Raw genomic sequence first — 23,284 nt, 5'->3', positions numbered from 1 at the left:
AAAATGTGCCAGCTGGCTCAGAAAGGCTGATGAACCCTGGTATTGACTATATTTCTGATAGTCTATGATACTTAACGTCCTATTTTCATGCAAGATAGAATGTATGTAGGATATTTAAATAACTTCCCCACCTGTTGCAACTGGTCATAGATCTTGAAGTTATGGAAACAGGAAGTTATGAGTAGTGGTTTAATAATACAGCAGCCCAGCCATACTCCAAACACTGGAATATGTTTTAAGGAGCTATCTATTCACTCCTCCACTCCATTTCAAGCTCAAATTTCAGTGGATGTAAACAGTCATCCCATGTGACATTGCTTTTCCATTTGAGAAGAGAAGATTCTGTATAGCAGAACAATCTTCTATTAAACCCAAAGAGAACAGAGCAGCACACACTGCACAATATTTCTGTTGGTCTGCTGGATCCAGCTGCCACTCAGACATGGTCCACTTGCAGCCAGCCAACATGGAGCTAGCAAGAGAGAAAGACAGCTAGGCCCTTGCACTGGCAAGTTGACCTATTGTATTTTACAGTGCTTTTATTAAACACCTGAGATTTTTTTTTTAAAAAATTAAACTGAATTGTAAGTATGAATAAATCTTAGGCCATTTTCAAAGAGCAGAAATAAAGTGACTCAGCATAACTGAAATTTCTGCAAGAAAAGTTTCTCCCCATAGAAGCAATTTTTTTTTTTTAATGTTAACTTTACTCCTGATCATTCTTCATTTTGTGTAGTCTTAAGCCCAGGCAACCAGACCAGAAGCACCTTTCCTTAGTTACCATCCTTAGCTACGCATGAGCCCAATAAGCAGTAGCTGTTCTGCAGAGAGCATAGTAGTTAGTCCAAACAGGCCTGTGTCAAACCTCTTCATAGAATGGTTAGTACTGGTGCAAAGTGTATAAAAATCCCCATTTATTTTTTGCTGATTAGTGTGTGTGTTCAGCAGTGCTGTCTGAGAGGTTGCATTCTTTCATGGTAATTCTTACATATACAAACTTCCTTGGAAATATCCTAAACAACAGTTTGAAAGCAAACAATGGACAACAAAAAAAGAAAGGGTAGAGAAGAAACACAATGAGATTATTGAACCCATCCACTTCCTCCTGTGACAGTAATAATAACAACAATAATTTTATTATTTATATGCCACCCACCTGACTAGGTTGCCCCAGCTACTCTGGGCAGTTGATATACCAGTTATATACCCCTTTCCTCCCCAAGGAAGAACAGGTACCACACATTTCTGTCCCGTTCACTTGCCAAAAACACCAGTACTAGATTTGATCTGCCATAATGGGCAAACTCAATCAATATAGGGATTTAAACAGTGAACTCCCTGCCCCTCAAATACAGAAGCTAATTATGGGGAGGGGGTTGTCAAAAGAGGTAAGAGCATAGTTGTCAACCTTCCCTTTTTTTGTGGGAAATTCCCTTATTACAGCGCAGTTTCCCGCTGCTTTCCCAGACTGTTAGATATCCCGTAGACGGTCCCCGGGACAGGTGAGGCTGCTGATCCCTTATTTTCAAATCTGAAAATTGACAGCTATGGGTAAGAGGTACCAGCCTCATGGACAAAGATACATTAATACAGTAGCTGCTTTTTGGCTAAACAAACTCTCAAAGCAACTTACAAAAGATACAGTACATGCTAATAATAATAATAATAATAATAATAATAATAATAATAATAATACAGTACATGCATTACTCAGCATTCCACTTCATCAAGCTCAGAAGGATTTGCTCCCTGTTAAGCAGTGGGAGAGGCCTAGCTCCTCCTGCCCAGCAAAGGAACATGGTAGATCTCAGGGGAGCAGTTTCTTTGGCAACCTTAGCTTAAAACTAGTGACGTAACAGACCCATAACAGACCCCACCTGTTTTTGCATAACCTGATGCAGATGAGTTATTACCGGAAAAGCGGCAGCTGTACCCACCATGCTGCAGACAAAGTTTCCACTTCTTGGTTGTCTTTTACAGTTCTCCTTCCCCAAGTCCCAAAGCAGGCAAGTGCTCTACACAAATGTCCCAAAAATATCCTGTGACACAAAACCAAGGTGTTTTGGCTTCCTCCATAGGATCTATGCACTAGCAGTATTTTAAAGAGCAGTATTTTAAAGAGTTTTTATTTTAATAAAAACATGTTTGATGTTTTTATTATGTTTTTAGATATGCTGCAAGCCACCCAGAGTGGCTGGGGAAACCCAGCCAGATGGGGTATAAATATAACAACAACAACCTCTGATTCAGCTGCCACACTTAACTTTTCAATTGCATCACTTGGAGTGAATATGGGTAACTAATAACGGAATAGGAGGAGAGAGAGCATCAAGCCATCTTCATACTCCTAGTCCTTCTTACAATCCTAACAGAGAGTGATACAACCAGAACACAACATAGAACTATCACAACCTACAAATGCACTATTGAAAGAGACATGCAATTAAGCAGCCTGGAAAAATATTCACAGAACATATGTAATCATCACATTTATTTTTTAATACTGTAAAATTAACTTCATTACAATAAGGTCATTTGAATTATCACTATAAAAGTTCTGAGTTCTGTCTCACAGAGATTATTTCACCATCTTAAAAAGAATGGCAATGCCAGAGTTGTGGAACAAAAAACTTTCAGGAAAAATTGTTTAGTATACAGGTCTTCACAATATGTATGGCCAGGGCTTTTTTTTTTCAGCTCTGGACCTCTCAGGTAGGAGCCATTGCAATTCTAAGAGAAGTTCATAGTGAGCTCCAGCACCTCTTTTTCTAGAAAAATAGCACTGTATATGGCTGCTAAATATTGAATAATTCTAGCCAAGTGACCTTAAAAAAATAACAACCTAAGAAGACATCATCACCAATCATGTGATGGCAGCAAAGTAGAGTGTGCTTTAGTTTACTGGCACAACCAGCATTTCCTTATTCGAAACCTTCCAATAGCTTACTATAGATGAGTTTGTGTGCCTTAACAGATTGCATAGAATTAGAATATTGACCTGTGCATTTGCACCTGCCTGATCCAGTAACAGCTGGATGCTTGAAGATGTCAGAGAACAATGGCCCCATTATCAATATGTCACTTGGTATGTTATCATGTTTTATCTTTGGTGCACACCAAGTTTCAAAAGTTTCTGACAATGAAGTAGGGTACTAATTTGTACAATAACCAATTTTAAAAATCATGATTGTGTCACATGGCACTGTGGTCAGCACACTAGACAACCAAAACAACAGAGACTGATCATTTCCTCTTGCTAGGACTCAACTTCCTGTGCATCACTTCACCACTCGTACTATTTTGCAAAAAGAGTGCTGTGTTCACCGATGCTGTCCAGAATGATATTGTCTTAAACATCTTTCTTCCTATTAAGTTCTCAGAATGGTTATTTTGAGACTGAAACCTTATCTTCACAGAACATCACTGAAGTCACTGACAAGAGTTTTGCCTAGTCGAGCACTTTAAGACTAATGACCTAAATTTGTATCTTGCCCTTTCCCTAACATACTTCCAATAAGCTCTAGACTGGCATACATAGGGTTTGCTGTGGATACCCATGGGTGTAGTGGTATTCTTAAAGCTACTCTATCAGACACAAAGTACAAATAACCAAGTTAAATCAAAAACCTTAATTACGAAACACAGTGTTTCATCACGATCTAAAACTTTAGGATAGTATTCCCATGGAAACTGTTGACTAGCTTGCTATGTGGATATCTTTACTATGCTAGAGATTTTCAAGTTACCACAGGTATCATGTTTTTCACAACATTTATGAAAAAAGAAGCACAAGAAAATAACAAAAATGGATGTCAAGCGGCACTAACAACTGCCAACAAGCAATTATTTGCTTAATGCATTTATTAAGAGTATTTTTACAGCTGGCTATATATAAACTTGGCTATCTACTAAATTGCGGCATTGTTTACTAGTCATGAGCGTACATCAATGTTGAATGTATGATGCTGTGTAACATTTAAATATTTGCATTCTGCAGAGAGCTAATGCATTACAGTAGTGCAATTTTCTTTTTAAAAACAATCATTACCCAGAGGAGTCACCTGTTGGCGATACAGTTCAAACCCTAGGGGAATAGTAATTTATGATTCAGAGGATAACTATAGCAACTTTTATGTCGCAAGCAGGGGTGGGGAACCTGCAGCTCAAGTGCATGGGGGGGCAGATGAAGCTGGCGGAAGGATGTGGCAGGGGGAGAGTCATCCCCAAAGCAAAAGTTTAGACTTTTGGCCAGAGTGAGCCATCCTTCTCTTATTCAACAGTTGATTATTACTACAGTATAAAGGTAAAGGTACCCCTGCCCGTATGGGCCAGTCGTGTCCGACTCTAGGGTTGTGCGCTCATCTCACTTAAGAGGCCAGTAGCCAGCGCTGTCCGAAGACACTTCCGAGTCACATGGCCAGCGTGACGAAGCTGCTCTGGTGAGCCAGCACCAGCGCAGCACGCGGAAACGCCGTTTACCTTCCCGCTATAAAGCGGTCCCTATTTATCTACTTGCACTTAAGAGGTGCTTTCGAACTGCTAGGTGGGCAGGAGCTGGGACCGAAAGACGGGAGCTCACCCCGCTGCGGGGATTTGAACCGCCGACCATTCGAATCCCCGCGGCGGGGTGAGCTCTACAGATTACTACAGTATATCAAAACACAAACGCATTATGCACATTTACTTGGGATTCAATTAGTTATGGTTTCTCCCTTTTAGGTCCTAATTGTTTGAGACCAGAGTATCTGAAGGATGAATTTGCCCGTATGAGCTCACCCATACATTAAGCTCCACGGTTGGGGCTCTGCTCCATTGGCAGTGCTGCAGCTGGTGATGCTGGAGACGGCCTACCAGAGCTTTGAAACAGGCTGCCTTGGCAGGATTGCTTGTCACCCACCCTTTCTGTTTTTAGGTACAGGGCAAGACATCACGGTTTCGGTGAGCATTTATGGCTGCCATTTGGCATATTTATTGCTGCTGAAATCATAGTTGCTCTGTTGGGTGGCTTACAGGTTTGTTTGTTTTAATAAATCAGCAGAGTGCTATTGGCTAGGCTATTAATATATTCTTGTTATCTCATTTCTGTTACTAGCTGCAGAAAGGTCAGATAAAAAAACTTTGGCAAATAAGGGATTTGTGCTACACACGGCAATAAGTGCATCTGCCCTAGTCATCTTACTTTCATATAGGGAATCAAGGTTGTGATAATTTGCCCAAGGCCAGTGAGAAAATGCAGCATAAAATATTTTAACACATACAACTAGGACCCCCTAAATAGCACCCATGGACACCAAAACACCCTTGGACGTCTGCTTGATGCCCACCAAGGCCCCTATCCCTCCCAATTTATAAGGTTTTTTTTTTCTTTTTCATTTGGGGCTTGGCTGCTTTGAGAGAGAGCTGCCTGCTTTTCTACGTGTTTTGTTTGTTCTGGAGCACGTGTAGATTTTTACCTGTTTGGGAGGCAGGGTGGTTCTGAACATTGCCAGCTTTTCTTCAGTGAAATGGGTATTTAGATTTTCAAATATCTCCTGGCTATGCTTGCTAAAGCTGATGAGAACTAGAGTTCAACAACATCTGGAGGTTAGTAGCCCAGCCCTAAATAATATTTAGCATTTTGTTGCTGAGCTACCCTTGGGTTCGCACTGTCCTCAACACACTACAGTCACAAGTCCAGAAGGCTCTTGCTTCTGGTTTAAATTGTTCATATGCTGCCATGTTATCCATACCTGGAGAAGCTGTAGTTAATCTTAACTACGGTTAGGTAAAACAAGACAGCTTCATAAACTATGGTTTGAAGTTGACTTGTGGCAATTAGCTATAGTTAAGAAGAGTAACCACACTCTTTGCTTCGGATAGTGCAGTACACTGCAATATGGAAGTTTTTGCTTTCCCTCATAGACACCCTAGAGGAGAGGGGAGAAGAGAGCATGAAATCCTGAGGTTTGTTCTCATAATGCTAAATCATGGTTCAGGGTTATCTCGGAATGCAGCCAAGTTGTATGTGACCAAACAAAAGCCTATAATGACAGTTTTACTGCTGACACTCTCTGAACACTCTGGAAAAAATACCAGTATCATTGTAGGGGTTCATATAGTGCAGCAACTAGAAGTGTGCAGCAGGAAGTCCAAATCTCACCATAGCCATTAGCTTACTAGGTAGCACTAGAACACAAGAGCAGGTCTGCTGGATGAACTCAGAGGCCTATCTAGTCCAGTATCCCATTTTCCATAGTGGCAAACAATATCCCTATGGGAAGCCTACAAGCAACACAGCAGGACAATGGCCTTCTCTTGTCACTGGAACTCAGCTGGAGGTAGTACATAGCCATCACGACAAGTAGCCACTGGTAGCCTTATCGTACACAGTAGGGAATTCCATTATTTAACTACAGTGGAACCTCAACTTACATATGGCTCTACTTACGTATGATTCCAGTTACGACCTTCAGTAGGTGCTTTGACTTATGAACTTTGCTCTAGATATGAACAGAGGCCTTGCTGGCAGCCCGGAGCTCGCCTGGCCAGCTGCGGAGCAGCGCTGAGGCTTCTGCTGCCCGGGAAAGGGCCCCCATCCCACCCCCGAAGCTGTGGAAGAGGTGGTGCCTGTAAGAGCCACAGCAGGGTTCACTGCAGCCCCAAACCCCACCGAGGAACTAACCTGAGGAAGTCCAGAGAAGAACCTGGCCGGGCAAGAAAAAAAAGTGACCCTGGCTGAAGTGAATCAGCTCTTTACTGACCCTTGCCCCACCCCGCTTGTAGCCAGGTAAGCCTACCCACCTTCAGTGCACGTAAGAAAAAAAAAGTTAGTTTTTTTCATCTACAATGCTGTCTTATTTATTTTATAGTAAAGTACATTGATTATTTGGGACGCGGGTGGTGCTGTGGGTTAAACCACAGAGCCTAGGACTTGCCGATCAGAAGGTTGGTGGTTCGAATCCCCATGATGGGGTGAGCTCCCGTTGCTCGATCCCTGTTCCTGCCAACCTAGCAGTTTGAAAGCATGTCAAAGTGCAAGTAGATAAACAGGTACCGCTCCGGCGGGAAGGTAAACGGCATTTTCATGCACTGCTCTGGTTCACCAGAAGCGGCTTAGTCATGCTGGCCACATGACCCAGAAGCTGTACGCCGACTCCCTCAGCCAGTAAAGCGAGATGAGCGCTGCAACCCGAGTCGGTCACGACTGGACCTAATGGTCAGGGGTCCCTTTACCTTTACCTACACTGATTACTGCCTTCATTTTATAGATCTATGGTCTCGTTGGACAGTAAAATCCGTGTTAAATTGCTGTTTTAGGGGGTCTTTTTCATAGTCTAGAATGGATCAATTCACTTTTCCATTACTTTCTATGGAAAAGTGTGCCTCTAGTTATGTATGTTTCTAGTTATGACTGGACCTCCAGAACAGATTATGGTTGTAAGTAGAGGTTCCACTGTATGTGTTGTGTGAACTGGTACATCCTTTTCATTTAAACTGATTCTCCCACCATTCAGCTTCACTGGACAATTCTAGATTCTAATATTACAAGACATTGAGAAAAACTTATCTTCTCCTCACCAGGTATATCTTTATACACTTCCATGTTTCACTCCTTAATGTTTTTCCCCAAAACATAACATCTGAGCTGTTACTCTCAGCCCCAACCCAACTTGCAAAATGGAGATAGTATCTTACACAGGTGTTATAGATGAGAGAATGGAAATAAAGTACTTTGAACAATCCAGAAGGACCATATATTGTGGGAAAGTATTTAGGAATGTTACAAATAAAAGGTATATATATTCAGACAAAGCCAGCCATGGCCATGAAGAACTCTGTGGCAAACCACAATTGACCTAGCCATTGTTACATCATATGCTCCTAGATTTGGTTGGGGAGGTAGGTTCATCTGGAAACTGATTGCTCTTTGCCTTTAAGGCCAAGGCAGCCAGAACCTGAGTAGACATCAGGCAGTTCTTAGGACAGCCCAGTCCTACTGACACAGTAAACAACTTTATTCAAACATGTACTAAATCCACCTTGAGGACCTAAGACATAGAAAGCTGAGAAATAAATACCTGAAATAAGCAAGTGCTATAATCAGTCCAAAGTAAGCTGTACCATTTAAATGTAACAACCAGTAGCCATTTTAGATTAATGAAGTGATTTGCATAGATCTCTTTATTTGCAAACTTCAAGAACACAACAGAGAGCAGAAGCAAAACTATACAGTGTAATACTGACAGACCACTAAATAGTTCAGGACACTTTTATATGAAATTAATAGATTTATTTGTATTAGCTCAGATGACATTTCTGTATTTGCCTAGACTAGACATGACAGCTCCTGTGCAAAAAACAAAAACAAAAAACCTTCTCCATTTGAGCAGATTTTCTGACTCAAGTTCAGATTTCTAGCGGCAAATATTCATGTTTAAGTCCACACATCTTGGAATTCAAATACTGCAACTGTCAAATGAGAGGGCAGTGCAGTGATTACATTTAGAGATTAAAAATGGCACATACCTCAGGTGTACCTACATTGGCACACAAAGATAATACACCTTTATACTGTTAAGGGGGGGGGGGGGAAAGAAAAGGTAGTTGATCAATGTATAGTTTAATAAGAGCCAAAGGCAGTGGAATCAAAAAGTAAGTCCTTTAAAAAAATTATACCATTTTAAAAAGGTTTACACTACTCCATTAAGACAGCAGCGGTACTTAATCTGGTGTTACAACTAAGTAAAAATCACATTGCTGGAAATCAGTTTATCATAGTCTGTCCTCCTTAAGACTGGAGACAGGAAAAATATTACACAGGATTAGCAGGAAGACATGGTACCTATCTCTGAAAGGCATGAAATCAACACCATCTTCATGGAAGAGATTTGATATAGAAATAATTTCAATTGTCCATTTGTGGGAAAGGTTTAAGGGTTAACTTTCCCTGGCAATTCTGATCGGTAAACATTTGCAAGTCAAACAGGAACCTACTGCTGAGAAATCTCTATTATCTGGCATCTATTATCTCGCCTACCCAGTGATGGTTAATGTAGAGCAGTTCAAGTTATTCTTTATGTGTTAAAAGATTATAGTATAATCAGAACCACTCAATAATAAATCAAAGGCTTTCCTTCAGAACCTGAAAACACTGGGGTGACGATTTTAACCGAAATAATGAAAAATGAAAAGATACCTGGAATAGCATTATATCCCACGCACCTTTTGTTTTCTACGAGTCATGCATGCTGCAGACGAAATGGTTTGTGCTAAACAGCCTCAAATCTATTTTTCTAATATTAAGCACAAAGGAACAACACTGACAGCAAGCATGGTAAATAAATATCTCCCTTGAGAACAAGAGCAGCAGTCAGGAGCACTGACATGCATGCTAGAGAAACCTCACACACCATTTTTTCCCTACCTGCACAAGTTGCCATTTGCTGCAGCCGTCAAAATCCCTCTTCCCCCTCTTCCCTGGTTGATTTCAAAAGGAAGGTTTTCAGGCAGTCTCTCAAGGCATCTACTAATACGCTTTACAAGTATAATATTCCAATTAAGCGTATCTTTAAGAGAAAATCCATTTTCTTCCTTGCTCAGGTAAACATGTTTACAGCTCCTGCCCGGAGACTGGGTGGTTCAGACTCCCATGTCACACACATGTCGTCAGCAACAAGAAAAGCCCCCTTTCTCTATCATTAACATTTTAAATAAGGTAAGGAGAGAGGAGCACTTTGCAAACTTACCTTTAATATTGCCTCAACATTAAACAGACCACACAAATGCGTGCTCTGAAACAGGAAATTAGCATTACAATATCCCGTATATATCCTGATACTTGCTATAAATAAACCCACCCCATACAGAGCAGGGAGCTTCTAGTTCAGAACCACCAGATCAACTAGTTAGTCGATTAGAAGGCCAATGTTTATGTGCGTGTTTCACGTTAAGTATCAGAAGTCGTAGCGCCCTCTCACCCGGGGAAACCATAATTCCTTCTCGGAGATATTAAAAAAAAAAAAAAAATCCTGTCCAAAACGTCATGATCTCGGACCAACCACTAGAACCCTTCCAATCCATAACCGTATACAGGAAATGCCAAACGAAAGCTTTAAAAAAAACTGCCAAGAAAGGTTACAAAACCTCCCGTTTTACATCCTAAGAAGTCATCAGTTTTCCCGTTATTATTATTTTTTAATAGAATACATAAGAAGAAAAATCCAACAACATAAGTTTTGAGTATTTATTCCCCCACTTTTCAACGCAGGTTTCAACTAATTTCAAAGTAATACGTATGCATAAAGGGGGGGTGAGAGAGAGAGAGAGAGAGAGAGACAGCCCTTAAATCTGAAAAGTAAGCGTCATTCCTTATATAGGCTGTAGCAGTTGTTCCTAGCCAGCGAAGAAAGGCGGGGAGGGGGCGCAGCGGACAAACCGTTACCACCCATTATTATGATTATGATACAAACAGGTACCTCGAAATCCAAGAAGAGGGCGAGAAAGAGAAACTTGGCTGATTCACGTCCCCTCCCCAACCCACACAGAAAGAAAGCCTTCCTTTTGCGCGCTCTCTCTCTCTCCCCGCACCCCAATCACGTTGATAAAGGGGGGGAGAAGAAGAAAAAAAACACCCACCCAACCTCACAGAAACACTTCCAACACTTCTGCCAAGACCTGGAGGTTGGCGGGGGTGTGGGAGGAGAAACAATATGTTCAATGGCTACGGAGATAAATCAACATGCACTGCAGGCACTAAAAGAGGCGGAGGCGAAAGTAGCGGTGGGGGGAGAGAGAGAGAGAGAGAAGAGGGGGGAGCAATACATAGAAGGCAGGGGAGGAGGGGCAGAGAAAAGGAGGGGGTCCCTTTCCAGGGCAATCTCAGGGGTGCGCATGTGGTGCGTTTCCCTTGTAAAAAAAGGGAAAAAAAGAAAATCAATACACACTGCAGCAAGCAACAGTGCTTCCCCTCGCCGCCCGCTTTCCCCCCGCTTCTTCCCCAGCCGGGGCCAAAACACGCCACACGCCAGAGAACGAAGTCCCCATTACAGTCATCCTGCCCTCAACGTTTTTGTTGCGTGTCTGGCAAGCAGGTAGTTCGGGAGTTACACGCAGTTTCCTCTGGATCTCTCTTCTCCCCCACTCCAAACTATGAGCCTTAGCGCACCATCCACCCCCCCACCATCCCAAAACAACAACAACAAACTATGGGGGGATCGCGAAGACTGTAGGTGGGAGGCTGCGGGAGGGAAAAGCGCCGCGCTTCCCTCGGGGACTTTCCCCAGCGCGAGGGGAGGAGAGAGAGGAGGGGAAGTGACCCCCTCTCCCTCCGCAATAGCAAAGTCCCCCCCCGAAACAAAAAGTTTGGGGAGCGGGGTCGGAGGGGGCGCCCCTTCTCCTCGGAGGCCGGCGAGACCCGCCTCAGCTCAGGTAATAAGTTTCCAAGTTGAGGTGAGGGGGGGCCCGTTATAAGGTCGAAGGCGCGGCCTTCCTCTCTCTCTCCCCCCCCCCCAGAGAAGGGACCGGAGTGACTAGGAAAATAAGAAAGAAAGACCCCCCCCCCCGGCTCCGCTTCGCCCTCTCGCTCCTGAGGAAAAGAAGCCGGGGACGGGCGGCGGCCGGGCAAAATGAAGGGTGGGACACGGGGGAAGAGAAAGAGGAGGCAGCGGGCGGCGTGTAACGGTCCCCGGGCAGGGCTGATCCTCGCCGGCGAAGGAGGCTCGAGTGGAGGAGGCACCGCTAGGCGGAGAAGGAGGCAGCCCGGCGGCGGGGAGGGAGAGCGCGAGGCGGGGAGGGAGGCAGGCAGGCAGGTAGCGGATCTAACGGTGCAGGGCGAGCCGGGCTCCCGGCGGGGAGCGCCCGGGAAATTACTTTCTACTTCTCGGATCTGCTTCTGTCTGTCTTCTTTCTTCTTCTTCCTCCCCCCCCCCGTTTTACTCCGCCCGACCCCCGGCCCGGTCCCCCCTGAGCGTCCCCGGCGCGGCGCGGGCCGTTGCCCGGCGGAGCTGACTGACCGTTATTGCGCCTCGGGTTCGCCTGCTTCCTGCGCTTACACCTGGGGCCATCCGCCATGATCCTCTCGCTTGTGTCTAAATGCTCCAGTCACCTCCTCCCCCCTCCCTTCCCCCCTCCCCCTCGCCGCTCTCCCCCCCCCTCAACCCCCGCCCGGACCTGGTTTACGACACTGGGTGGTTGGGTGTATGTGTGTGTCTGTGTATGTGTGTGCGCGCGTGTGTGTATATGTCCTTTTTTTTTTTTTTTACTTTTTTACATCACCTTCCTACACCTAGTGCTCGGCCGCCGGAACCTTGTTGCCAGGGGAGACGGCCGCTTTACGGCAGCACGTTTGAACCGGCAGGAGGGAAAAGTTTCTTCATCGCCCCGCTTGGGCGCGACGCAGGTACCCGTGTGTGGCGCACGGGGCGCGGAGGGGGCGTCAGAAGGAGGGCCGGGGAATGGGAGGAGGAGGATTTGGGGTTGGAGAGAGAGGGAAAGTGCCTCTGAATGTGGGGTGTCTAAGGGGAGGGCCCAGCGGACGACGCGGATAGAGAGCGAGAGCGGTGCCCTCCGGCGCAATGGAGCCGGGCGAGCGCGCGTGAGCCGCTAGTGCTGGAGCCGGGCGAGGAGGCGCCGCTAGCCGCGCTGTTATTATTATTATCCTCATTATCACGGATTGCAATTTGTTGTCGCTTTATATCAGTACAGCACAAGCACACGCGCATCCGTGCATCCGTATCAGCCCAAAGCGAACTAAAGGGAAAGCAACGAAAAGGCTTGCAGAGAGATAGAGAGGTGAAGTGTGGATTTGTTGTTTACACGTTTCATTCCTACGGTGTTTTTGTGCGCGTGAAGTTTTCGTGTGTGTGTTAAGTTGTTGTGTCCTGGTTTTACCGGTAGAGCTTGGTAAAGCATCTTAAGTTCAGGAGTGTGGGATCATGCAGCTCGTTCATGTGTACACTTGCTGGTGGATTGCTGAATTGTAGGGACACGCACGGTCGGCTTTACTGTCGACACACGCCTTCCCAGGGCTTCTGTTTGAACTGTTAGCTCGCTTAATGTAGATTATTTACTTATTTATTTAGAGTTTTAGACAATTCATCATGCCCGCCCCTTCTGGGGGGAAAAGTGACAACAAGGCGATTTACAACAAAGTGAGAAGTAAGATGAAAAGAATACAGAAGGTTATAAAATAATGCAATCTTTAAAATTTACAACTCATAAAAATGCACGGAATGGCCATTTATTAAGAGCTGCAGTAGCAGCCGATTGATTGATTGCATTTGTAAAGCCCACCTTTTTCTCCAAAGTGCTGAAGGTGGTGTATGTAGTTCATCCTCTCATTTAATTACCACAACAACCTTATAAGGTGGGTTAGGCTGAGAGGCTGTGACTGGCCCGAGGTCACCCAGTGACCTTCATGGCTGAGTGGGAATTGGAATCCTGGTCTTGTAGGTCCTAGTCTGATACCCTCTCATCTGATCAGGTCTCTCTTCCAAATACCTGCAGAAAAAATGTGTTTCTTTGCCAGCTGCCCGAACTGGGGCCAGATGCAGTTCAGTAGAAGAGAGGAACTTGTGCATGCAAGGAGCCACCACTGAAAATGCTCTACCCCCAAAAAAGAATGCTAGTGGAAGTGAGGAGAAACCGGAGCTACTTTGGTGAAAAGGAAGGAGAAAGCAGACACATGGGAACATCACGGGTTCTGAATGGCCACCCTGACTTGAGATTTGGTACAGTTAGTTGACAATGAACAGGAAAATAACCATGAATTGCAATAGTGCCTTGTTGACCCGTCAGATGATTGCCTCCTAACATGACTGGTCAAGTATCTTCAAATACTGGATGGACATCTCCAATGGCCTATGGCCATTTATTTGGGAGCAAGTCCTATTGATGTAAGTGCAGCTTACTTCTGAGTAAGCATGCATAGGCACAGGTTGCAAAATGGTCTTAGCCTATGGTTTTGAATAATTTCTTTATATATTTAAAATATTTATATACCACCCTTAAGCCAGCCTTGCATTACAGAACAGTTAAATGCAATAAATAAGAAACAATTGCAGTATGTTTAAAAAGTGCATTACAGGCATACCTCTGGTTGAATGTGCTTTGGGTTGAGCGAGTTTGAGTTGCGCTCCGCGGCAACCCTGAAGTAACGGAGTGTGTTACTTCCGGGTTTCGCCGCTCGCGCATGCGCAAACGCTACAAATGACGTCACGCGCAGACGCGCCGTTGCTTGTTACGTTCGCTTCAGGATGCGAACGGGGTTCCAGAACGGATCCCATTCGCATCCTGAGGTACCACTGTATGGTGATAGTTATGAGGGTCTGTTCTGCATGCTTCCTTTCCACCTCACAGTGCAGCCTGTGCCATCTCACACCCAGTCATCAGTGGAATACAGAATCTTGAGTTGAATATGAGAGTAGCATTAATGTTAGGAAATATGCAACATGCACCTGTCTACGCAGTGTACTTTTTTGTATTTAATCTTTCATCAGAAACATACAAATGCTCTTCATACAAACAATGCCAAAAGAGAAAACAAAATACTAGATGCTTGTTCAATGTGCACACTGTCCATGAGGAAGAGACAACTCCAAGCCATGTGTGCATCACACAACCTCACACAAAATGACGACGATACCTTGGTAACAAGTTCTTCTCAAAGAGTTTTTTGGTGGGTAGGGGCTGTTATTGGTCCCCCGTGACAACTCGCAACCCTTTCAGCTTGGCATAACACCAGTGATGTGTAATCTTTAAATTGGCTGCTACCAGCAAAAAAATAAAAATAAAATCTGATTTGATTTCTACAAAGTAGTCTACACACAGCTTCCAGAAAAATGAAGAGCTGCACCATCCCAGGTCCCAGGTTATTAACTGCTCGACTACTGCTGACATCTGCTGAAGGCTTCTGACCCAACAAGCATTCACAATAGGACAACTTTATCACACATGATTTGAAGCCCCTTGGAGTATATTTCTGAACATGAGATGAAGGGACTGGTTGTTGCCTTCATACCTGATTGCTGCGAGAAACTAAGCATTGGACTTCTGACCTAGAATAACAAGTGTCTTAAACAGATTGCTGCAATTGAACACATACTTATGAGTTGAAGTGAATTGTCCCATTGAAGAAAAAAAGAAGAGTTATTTCTGAGTAAGCCTGCATTGAACTGGGCAACAGGAGAATGAGGTTCAGTTCCTCAGGTGGATTATAACAGAGGAGTTGTACTGCTTAGAAAGCTGTGCATTAGAGCGCCGTTCCTCCTCCAGTTCTACAATACAGTTTCACCTGCTTGTCTAATTGCTACCTCCGCCTCCTCCCTAGATTACTGGCAGGGATTTACTTGTCATGTACATAAGCCTAGGTGTTACCATAGGGTGATTTGCATAATTATTACCTTACGGGACTTTTTAAAAAGGCTAGAAGGTAGATGCCAAGCATCAAGCAGCACCCGAGCACAAGAGCATTTCTGTGATTCCCAGCAACTGGTATTCAGAAGGATACTGCCTCCCAGGGCCGGCTCACTCATGAGGCAAGGGGAGACGAGCGCCTCAGGCGGCAGCAACCACCAAAACAACAGATCCTGGTGTAGATCTTTATTCTCCCTCCTTGTTCCTGATGTAGATCTTCACGCACTTCATCTTCCCTGGCAGGGGACGCCATTATGTGGTTTGCCTCAGGTGTCAAATGTGGAGGCTGAGCACAGCCATCGTGGCTAGCAGCCCCCCGCAACCATGTCCTCCATGAATTTATCTAATCTTCTTTTAAAGCCAACCACATTGATGGAAGGATGCAGGTGGCGCTGTGGGTTAAACCACAGAGCCTAGGACTTGCCAATCAGAAGGTCGGCGGTTCGAATCCCCGCGACGGGGTGAGCTCCTGTTGCTCGGTCTCTGCTCCTGCCAACCTAGCTGTTTGAAAGCTCGTCAAAGTGCAAGTAGATAAATAGGTACTACTCCGGTGGGAAGGTAAACGGCGTTTCCGTGCGCTGCTCTGGTTTGCCAGAAGCGGCTTAGTCATGCTGGCCACATGACCCGGAAGCTGTATGCCGGCTCCCTCGGCCAATAAAGTGAGATGAGCGCCGCAACCCCGGAGTCAGCCACGACTGGACCTAATGGTCAGGGGTCCCTTTACCTTTACATTGATGGAAGGTTTGGGGCAGTCTGTATAAAAATGCCTAAGTGACGATAAACATATAAAAATACATTATATTAAGGGAAACTGCTCTGCAAAAATGTATATGTTAGGGAAAACTACATAGAGAAATGTGTATATTTGGATTAATTTGCACTAAATTGCTGATAATTTTTTATGGGATTTAAAAAAACAACAACCAACAAAAAGCTTGCAAACTGAAATGTGGAGAACTGAACTTGATTGGAAAAATGAGAAACTGAGAGAAACCAGAATTGGCAGAATCACCCATCACTACTCAAGGACATGTATTGGAACTGGTGCTTTTTAACTTGTTCAGAAATAGAGTAGCCAAGTTTTCTGATGACACCATATTATTCAGGGTGCTAAAAAGAAAAAAAAAGGAAGAACAAAAGGATTATGAAGAGCTGCAAAACAATCTCTCCAAACTGGGTGAATGAGCAATAAAATTCAAATTGTGGTTCAATGTACACATGTGTAAAGTGAGGCACATTGGAGCAAAAAAGAAATTCACATTATATAGTGATGGGGTCTGATCTGGCAGTGAATGATCCAGGGGTCATGGTGAATAGCTCAGTGAAGACATTGACTAGTGTGCAACAGTTGTGAAAAATGAGGATTTTATTTTGGCAATCATTAGGAAAGGGAATGAAAACAAAACTTGCATGATTATTATAATACAAATAATAATACAAATGTACAGTTCTGGTTGCTTTTGCATATTCTTTTAATTTTTTAAATTATCTACAGAATTTGGTTCGTCTGGAGCAAAAGATCGGCTAATCTTACATAGGCAACTCAACAGTGACAAGGAGGTACCATATAATCTGGAATCTTGAAAGTGCTTGATAAGACAAATGTAAGCCTTGATAGCAGAAACACAGAAGTAATCTCATCTGAGATGCAGCACTGGCAAAATATTTTGGAAAGAACCACTGAAGTTGTAAAAGTACTTGCTACTCAAAACAGCACTGCATCAGAACACAGATATCCTGTTTATGTTCAGCAATAGCAATTCCTTAAAATGGTAAAGTTAATCCTGATAGTTGAAGCCACGGCTTTGAAATAACCCATTAACAAGCTATGCATAACCATTATCTAGGCAAATAATCAAAGTGAGATAATTCAGTTCTTTGCAGCACAAGTAAAACAAAAGATTTTGGCTCTAATCAAGGCAGCAAATTATTCTGCACAGTCAATGGTAGTCACTAATAAATGGCTTTTGTTGCAGGGTGTGTGCCAGAGTGTCACAGAACATTCCACCGACAGGAATATGCTCTGGCAAAGTCAACCTGGGAGCATTACGTGAGGCTTGAAAATTGTGGAGTCATCCTTTGCACTAGCGGCATTTAGACTTTTTCCTAATCTGGCCCTCCAGGTTTTCAGTAAGGAAAAAACAAAAGTACAAGGGTGCAGTTTTTCTCCTTTGCTCCAGGGATCCAGAAGCAAAATGACAAAAAATTACTGCAAGGATGCATCCAGCCAAACCTTTTGTCCAGGTGTTGTCTCTTCTGTCATGTTAAGGAAGACACATTTTGCCCCATACAGCTTACCATATATGGATTGGAAAGCATTTCTTTTAAAGCTCATCAGGCACAGACCTGATCAGTAATTGGGTGACCAGTGTAATGCTAATGTAAGAGCAGGGTCTACATGTTTTCACACACATGTATTGCTCCTACCCCAACTGTGAAACTACCCAAACCACTCACCTGTGAGAGCGGGTGGGAAAGAAACTTGTGGTCAATTTTCCTTTCACCTCCATGTACCTGGAGTTTTTCATTTTGCTGAGCTATCCAGCAAAACCTTGGCATTGCTGATAATGCCAAGGTTGCAGGTTTGATCGCTGTATGGGACAGATGCATATTCCTGCATTGCAGGGGGTTGGACTAGATGATCCTGAGGGTCCCTTCCAACTCCACGATTCTATGCTGAACTTTTTCCACTCTCCTGGATAGGCAAGAGACAGAGGTTTCTACATACAAATATACCTCTTTTTTCATTCTCCAACAGGTTCAAGAAGACAGCCTGGCAAATATACTCAGAAGAGTTGTGAGGCAGGGTCAGTGAGGGGTGGGGCCATTTTTATCACGGAGATTCTCCCCATTAATGATAATTGCATTCTGCCCCATATATCTAAATCTTTTTTTTTTAAATTTCTTTCCAAGCTGTCTTTGTAGATGTTATGATTATTTGTCGATAGCCACACTCCTAAATACTTCACTTTTTTCTTTATTTTCCAGCCGGCAATTTCCCTTAATTTCTTTTTAGCTTGGTTATCCATGTTCTTAACTAACATTTTGGTTTTATCTTTGTTTATTTTGAGACCTGCCAATTTTCCAAATTCAGTTATCTCCTTTAATAACTCTAGTGTATCTTCTTGAGGTTGTTCCAAAGTTAAGACAGTATCATCTGCAAAAGCTTTTGTTTTGTAAATTTGCTCGCCCACTGTCATTCCTCTAATTTTATCATTATTCCTAATACTTTGCAATAGAATTTCTAAGGTAAGAATAATAACAGAGAGAGTGGGCACCCTTGTCTTGTTCCTTTCATCATATTGCATTTTTCTGACCTGATGTTATTTATTATAATGTTTGCCCGTTGTTCCTTATATATGGCCTTGATACTTCCCGAAAATGCTATTCTTGTTTAAAACAATCCCAATACTTAATGACACACAATGTCTAAAAGATTGGCATAAGAATCTGTCTAAGTTTATCTAGAGAGGAAAGAAACCTAGGATAAAAAATAAGATTCTTATTGATATAAAAGACAGAGCAGGTTTTGCCTCCCAGATTTGGAATCGTATTTTGAAGCTGCATGCCTGTGTTGGATAAAAAGACTGGATATTGCTAGAAAATACACAGTTGCTAGATTTGGAGGGTCATGATGTCAAACACGGCTGGCATGCCTGTATCTGGTATGGTAAAGTGGGAATATGTAAAAGCTTCACCAATCATGTCATTATAAAAAAACTTAATTAGGGTATAGGAAAAATACAAAAAACCTACTATAAAACAAAACACCAAGGTGGTTATCCCCAATAGAAGCTGAGACAAGGAAAATAATAATAATATGAATGATAACAGGGGTGCCTATAATGAATTGTTAGATTTTTCAGGAGAGCCCAAAATGAGGAAAATTGAAGAGATCAAAGAATTTGTATCGGACTGGTTAAATTATCATCAAATCAATTCAAAATTTAAGGTAGATAAGCAGTTGGAGCGTGCTCTGGTCCATGGGGTCACGAAGAGACGGACACGACTAAACAACAACAAGTAATTGGAATTTGTAGAAAAACCATCACAATTTGAAAAAACATCAACCCTAAGATCCAGAGCTAAAAATTTATCTAAAATGTAGAGGGTCTTGATTGGGAAACGAAAGAAGAATTTGCAAAATCATCTATGATCAAATGGGCACAAGCTGTGGGTCATAATATTGATTTAAACCTGTGGGAACATTTGTGGAAAACAAATTTAAAATTCACCACTAGTTACACACTAAACGAGAACTGTTTAAAAATGATCCACAGGTGGTACTTGACTCCAAATAAACTAGCTAAAATGTTTAGATCTAAACGTGACTTATGTTGGAAATGTAAGGAAACAACTGGAACATTTTATTATTCATGGTGGTCTTGCAGATTAATAAAAGAATTCTGGGAGATGATTTATAACGAACTTAAGAAAATGTTTAAAAGAACATTTCCTAAAAACCCAGGAGCTTTCCTTCCGGGAATAATGACAACAGAAATACCAAAAAAATCACACTATGTTATGGATGTATGTGACCACATCTGCCTGAACTTTGGTAGCAGAAAAGTGGAGAACAGATGCAGTACCATCACGAGAAGAATGGCACCTTAAAATAATAGATTATATAGAATTTTCCAGCATGACAGATTAAGAAATAAAGACAATACAAAAATTAAAGAGGGCTGGGCATTATATACAGATTATGTGGAAAACCACTATAACAAGAAAATAAGTGTAACATTGAAAAAATGCTCAGCAGTAGACGTGACAAAGTGGGACAGTATGGTAATAAAAATAATTTAGTAGAGTAAGAAAACGCAGTTTGAAAAGATATGAGATAGGAAACCAGGAAAAGAGTGGAACTTGAGTTGAAATCAAGGTTTATAAGAGTCAGTTAAAGTGGAGGAATAAGTTATGCTGTGATTGTTGCTTATATACATGTGTGTTATATTTAAGTTACGTTTTTCTTTTTTCTTTCTTACTACCTTGTACTTGACTGTAACACAGTGTGTATTGATGAAATGATTAAATAAAAAAGCAAATAATTCCCCCCCCCCCGAGGGCCAGCTAGAGGCATGGAGGGGCACATCAGGATCTGCAAGATCCAAAGCTGCTTCTTTCCCCATTACACCTGAAAAACAACCTAACATGGTATGAGGTTTGACGAAGGGTCACAGCTCATTGATTGCTATGCAGAATGTTCCTGGTTCAATCTCCAGTGTCTCTAATATGGGCTGGTAATGTCTGCTGCCTGAAACTAGAAAGTCACTCCCAGTCAGTGTAGACAATATTGAGCTAGGTAGGCCAAAAATCTGACTTGGTATAAGGCAGCATCCCAGGTTCTTCTTGTCAGCCCTGGGACTGGCATAGTTAATTCCCTCCCTTTGCAGCCCATGAAAGAAGAAATGAAAGCTGCTTTTCCTGTGCAACTGCAGTGCTCTGCCAGATGATTTCTTTCTCTCTCTCTCTCTCTCTTTCTCTCTCTCTCTCTCTCTCTCACACACACACACACACACAAACAAACACAAACACACACACACAACCCATAAATAAACCCATAGAATTGCTCAGCCCGCACAATAACGGCTGTCAATACCTGTTTTTCCCCTTAAAGCGTAAACTCTATAAGGAAAAGCGTTTACAATTGAGTTGCGAAAATATTTACAAGTTTTCAGATAAAAATAATTTCCAAATACAGCTTTGAATTTGTCAGAATGTGAGATAACAGTCCATTGCTAAATCCGGCCACTTTCCCCCTTTATAACATTACAGGAATTCGCCTCTTCTCTGTCCTTGGTCATATCTCACCTTAACTACTGCAGTCTTCTCTCCAAACTTTTGTTGTCTCACCTTTGTCTACGTACGTCCATCCTGCACTTTGCTGCCAAAATTACTCACCTCTCATCACTCTGACCGTGTGACTTCCTTAAACCCTTCCCTGACTTCCTGTACACACATAGATCTTGCACAAGCTTCTTGCCATCCCCTGTAAAAACCTTGTGGCCTTGCCCCTCCTTATCTCTCTGTACTTATTTCCCAACAGGTTCCTTCCTGTGAGTTTTCCTCATCAGGCTCTACCACCCACCAATGCCTAAAGGTTTCCTGCTCCCTGAAATGACTTCATCCATTTTCCCTTCCTGCCCCTTATGCACAGAACTGCTTGTTGCATGACCACCTTAATCCCTTTTAAATCGCACCTCAAAACTCAAGTTCTGTAGGGAAACTTTGCCACATTTCGCCAATCCTAATTTAACTAAGCCAAAGTATATGTAATTGAAGGAACCACATCTCCCCCCCCCGCCCCAATTCTCTGTTGCTTCACTGTGTCCATATTGTAATTATTATTATTATTATTATTATTATTAATAATAATAATACCCCGCCCTCCCCAGCCAAGGCCAGGCTCAGGGCGGCTAACAAGCAATAATAAAAACAAGTTGAATGAATACAACTTAAAAACAAGATTAAAATACAACAATTAAAATATTGAAACATTAAAATATTAAAATGCAGCCTCATCACAGAAGGAGAAAGGAAAAAGAAAAAAGAAAGAGGGGGAGGGAATCAAATTGGCTCCAAGCCAAAGCTCTTTGGGGCAGGGCCCTGTCATTCTTGTTCTTTGTAAAGTGCCATGTACATAGATGGTGCTATAAGTAAATAATTCGCTGTGCTTTTTAATATCCCAAGGCTTGGTGGTGAGTGGGAAAGGACTATGGCATTGGCTTTAACTTGGCGTTTCTCGGAGGGGCTAAGGATGCCACTGTTAGCCGTCAGGTGGCCAGAGAGATCGGGGCCCCTTCCCTAGCTGTGCCTGTGTTTGGAACGTGCAATTAAATGGTGGCATCTTTTCATCTAGTCATTTCCCCCCCTTTCCTATATTTCCACTACCCTTCAACAATCCCTGTGTTATTTTCTTACACCATCTCCACTGTGTTAAAAGCATTCCATTCATGTTGCTGCCTTTTTTGCCTAGCGTGTCTAGCCATTGTGCTCTGTACTCTGATGATATCAATAAACCTATCCATGCAGATCAGCATCAGAGTGTGGATGACATTTACATTTCCCCACGCAACTGGAAACGCACTCATTTAGATGCACCAAATATATTGCCGAACCTATTTGCTGGCTGGAAGCTGGATAAACTCGAGCGGCTTTTGTCACCCAGATGGATGGTTGGATGCAGAGGTCGGGAACCTCAGGTCCGGGGACAGAATCCAGTCCTCTGGTCCTCTCTATCTGGTACTTGGGACTCTCCCCAGGCCAAACCCCCACCAGCCCTGTCCTACATTGCTTCCTTGTGGATAGCTCAACTGGTTAGAGCATGGTGCTGATAACGCCAAAGTTGCAGGTTCAATCCCCGTATGGGACAGCTGCATATTCCTGCATTGTGTGGGGTTGGGCTAGATGATCCTTAAGAGTCCCTTCTAACTCCATGATTCTATTATTTTTCCTTGGCTGGATTGTGTCCTTGAGCTATGCTAATGCCTCTTGCTTGCCTGGATGGAGAGATGTATACGTGGTGCTATAGAAGCCTTGTTTGTGTGCGTGTGGTTGGAATGTAGCCTGCTATGAAAAGGTAGGAGTTGCCTCCATTGCTCTGCCCAATTTAGCCTCTGTTCCCATCAGCCACAGGTAAGCAGTACCTCCGAAGCATATCCGCAAGGGACTATGGCCCTTAGGCAGAAAGATCTTCCCTACCCTAGCTTTAAGGGTGTGACTGCCTGGTCTATCTGTCAATCAGATCCTTATTGTAACCCTTCCCAACTTTGCCGTCCTCTTAAATAGCTCTTTTCCTAGGAAAACGTACAACACTTTTAAAATGACTACCCTTCAGCGCATCGCAGCGTGTTGTAATTACTGCCTTGTTTCAAAAACTCTTGGGTTCATTCTT

At 43.1% G+C, this 23,284-nt stretch overlaps 1 protein-coding gene across 3 annotated transcripts in view; it reads right to left on the bottom strand.

Moving 5' to 3' along the window:
* Positions 1-12,185, bottom strand: part of ZEB1 (zinc finger E-box binding homeobox 1) — a 73,161-nt gene extending 60,976 nt beyond the window's left edge. Inside the window, exon 1 of one of the 3 annotated variants that reach the window (XM_083579323.1) lies at positions 11,991-12,185. In XM_083579323.1, the coding sequence (XP_083435449.1) occupies positions 11,991-12,048 (58 nt within the window). In that variant the 5' untranslated portion in view covers positions 12,049-12,185. Of the gene's footprint in view, positions 1-9,403; positions 10,461-11,990 lie in introns of those variants that run through there. The other 2 variants (XM_083579324.1, XM_083579325.1) reach the window with 2 other exon arrangements.
* Between the last annotated feature and the right edge of the window lie 11,099 nt (positions 12,186-23,284).

The sequence above is a fragment of the Podarcis filfolensis genome (assembly GCF_964270895.1).
Source record: "Podarcis filfolensis genome assembly, chromosome: 12".
Taxonomy (NCBI): domain Eukaryota; kingdom Metazoa; phylum Chordata; class Lepidosauria; order Squamata; family Lacertidae; genus Podarcis; species Podarcis filfolensis.
The sequence above is the reverse complement of the archived record's forward strand: the minus strand, read 5'-3'. Positions and strand labels throughout refer to the sequence as shown.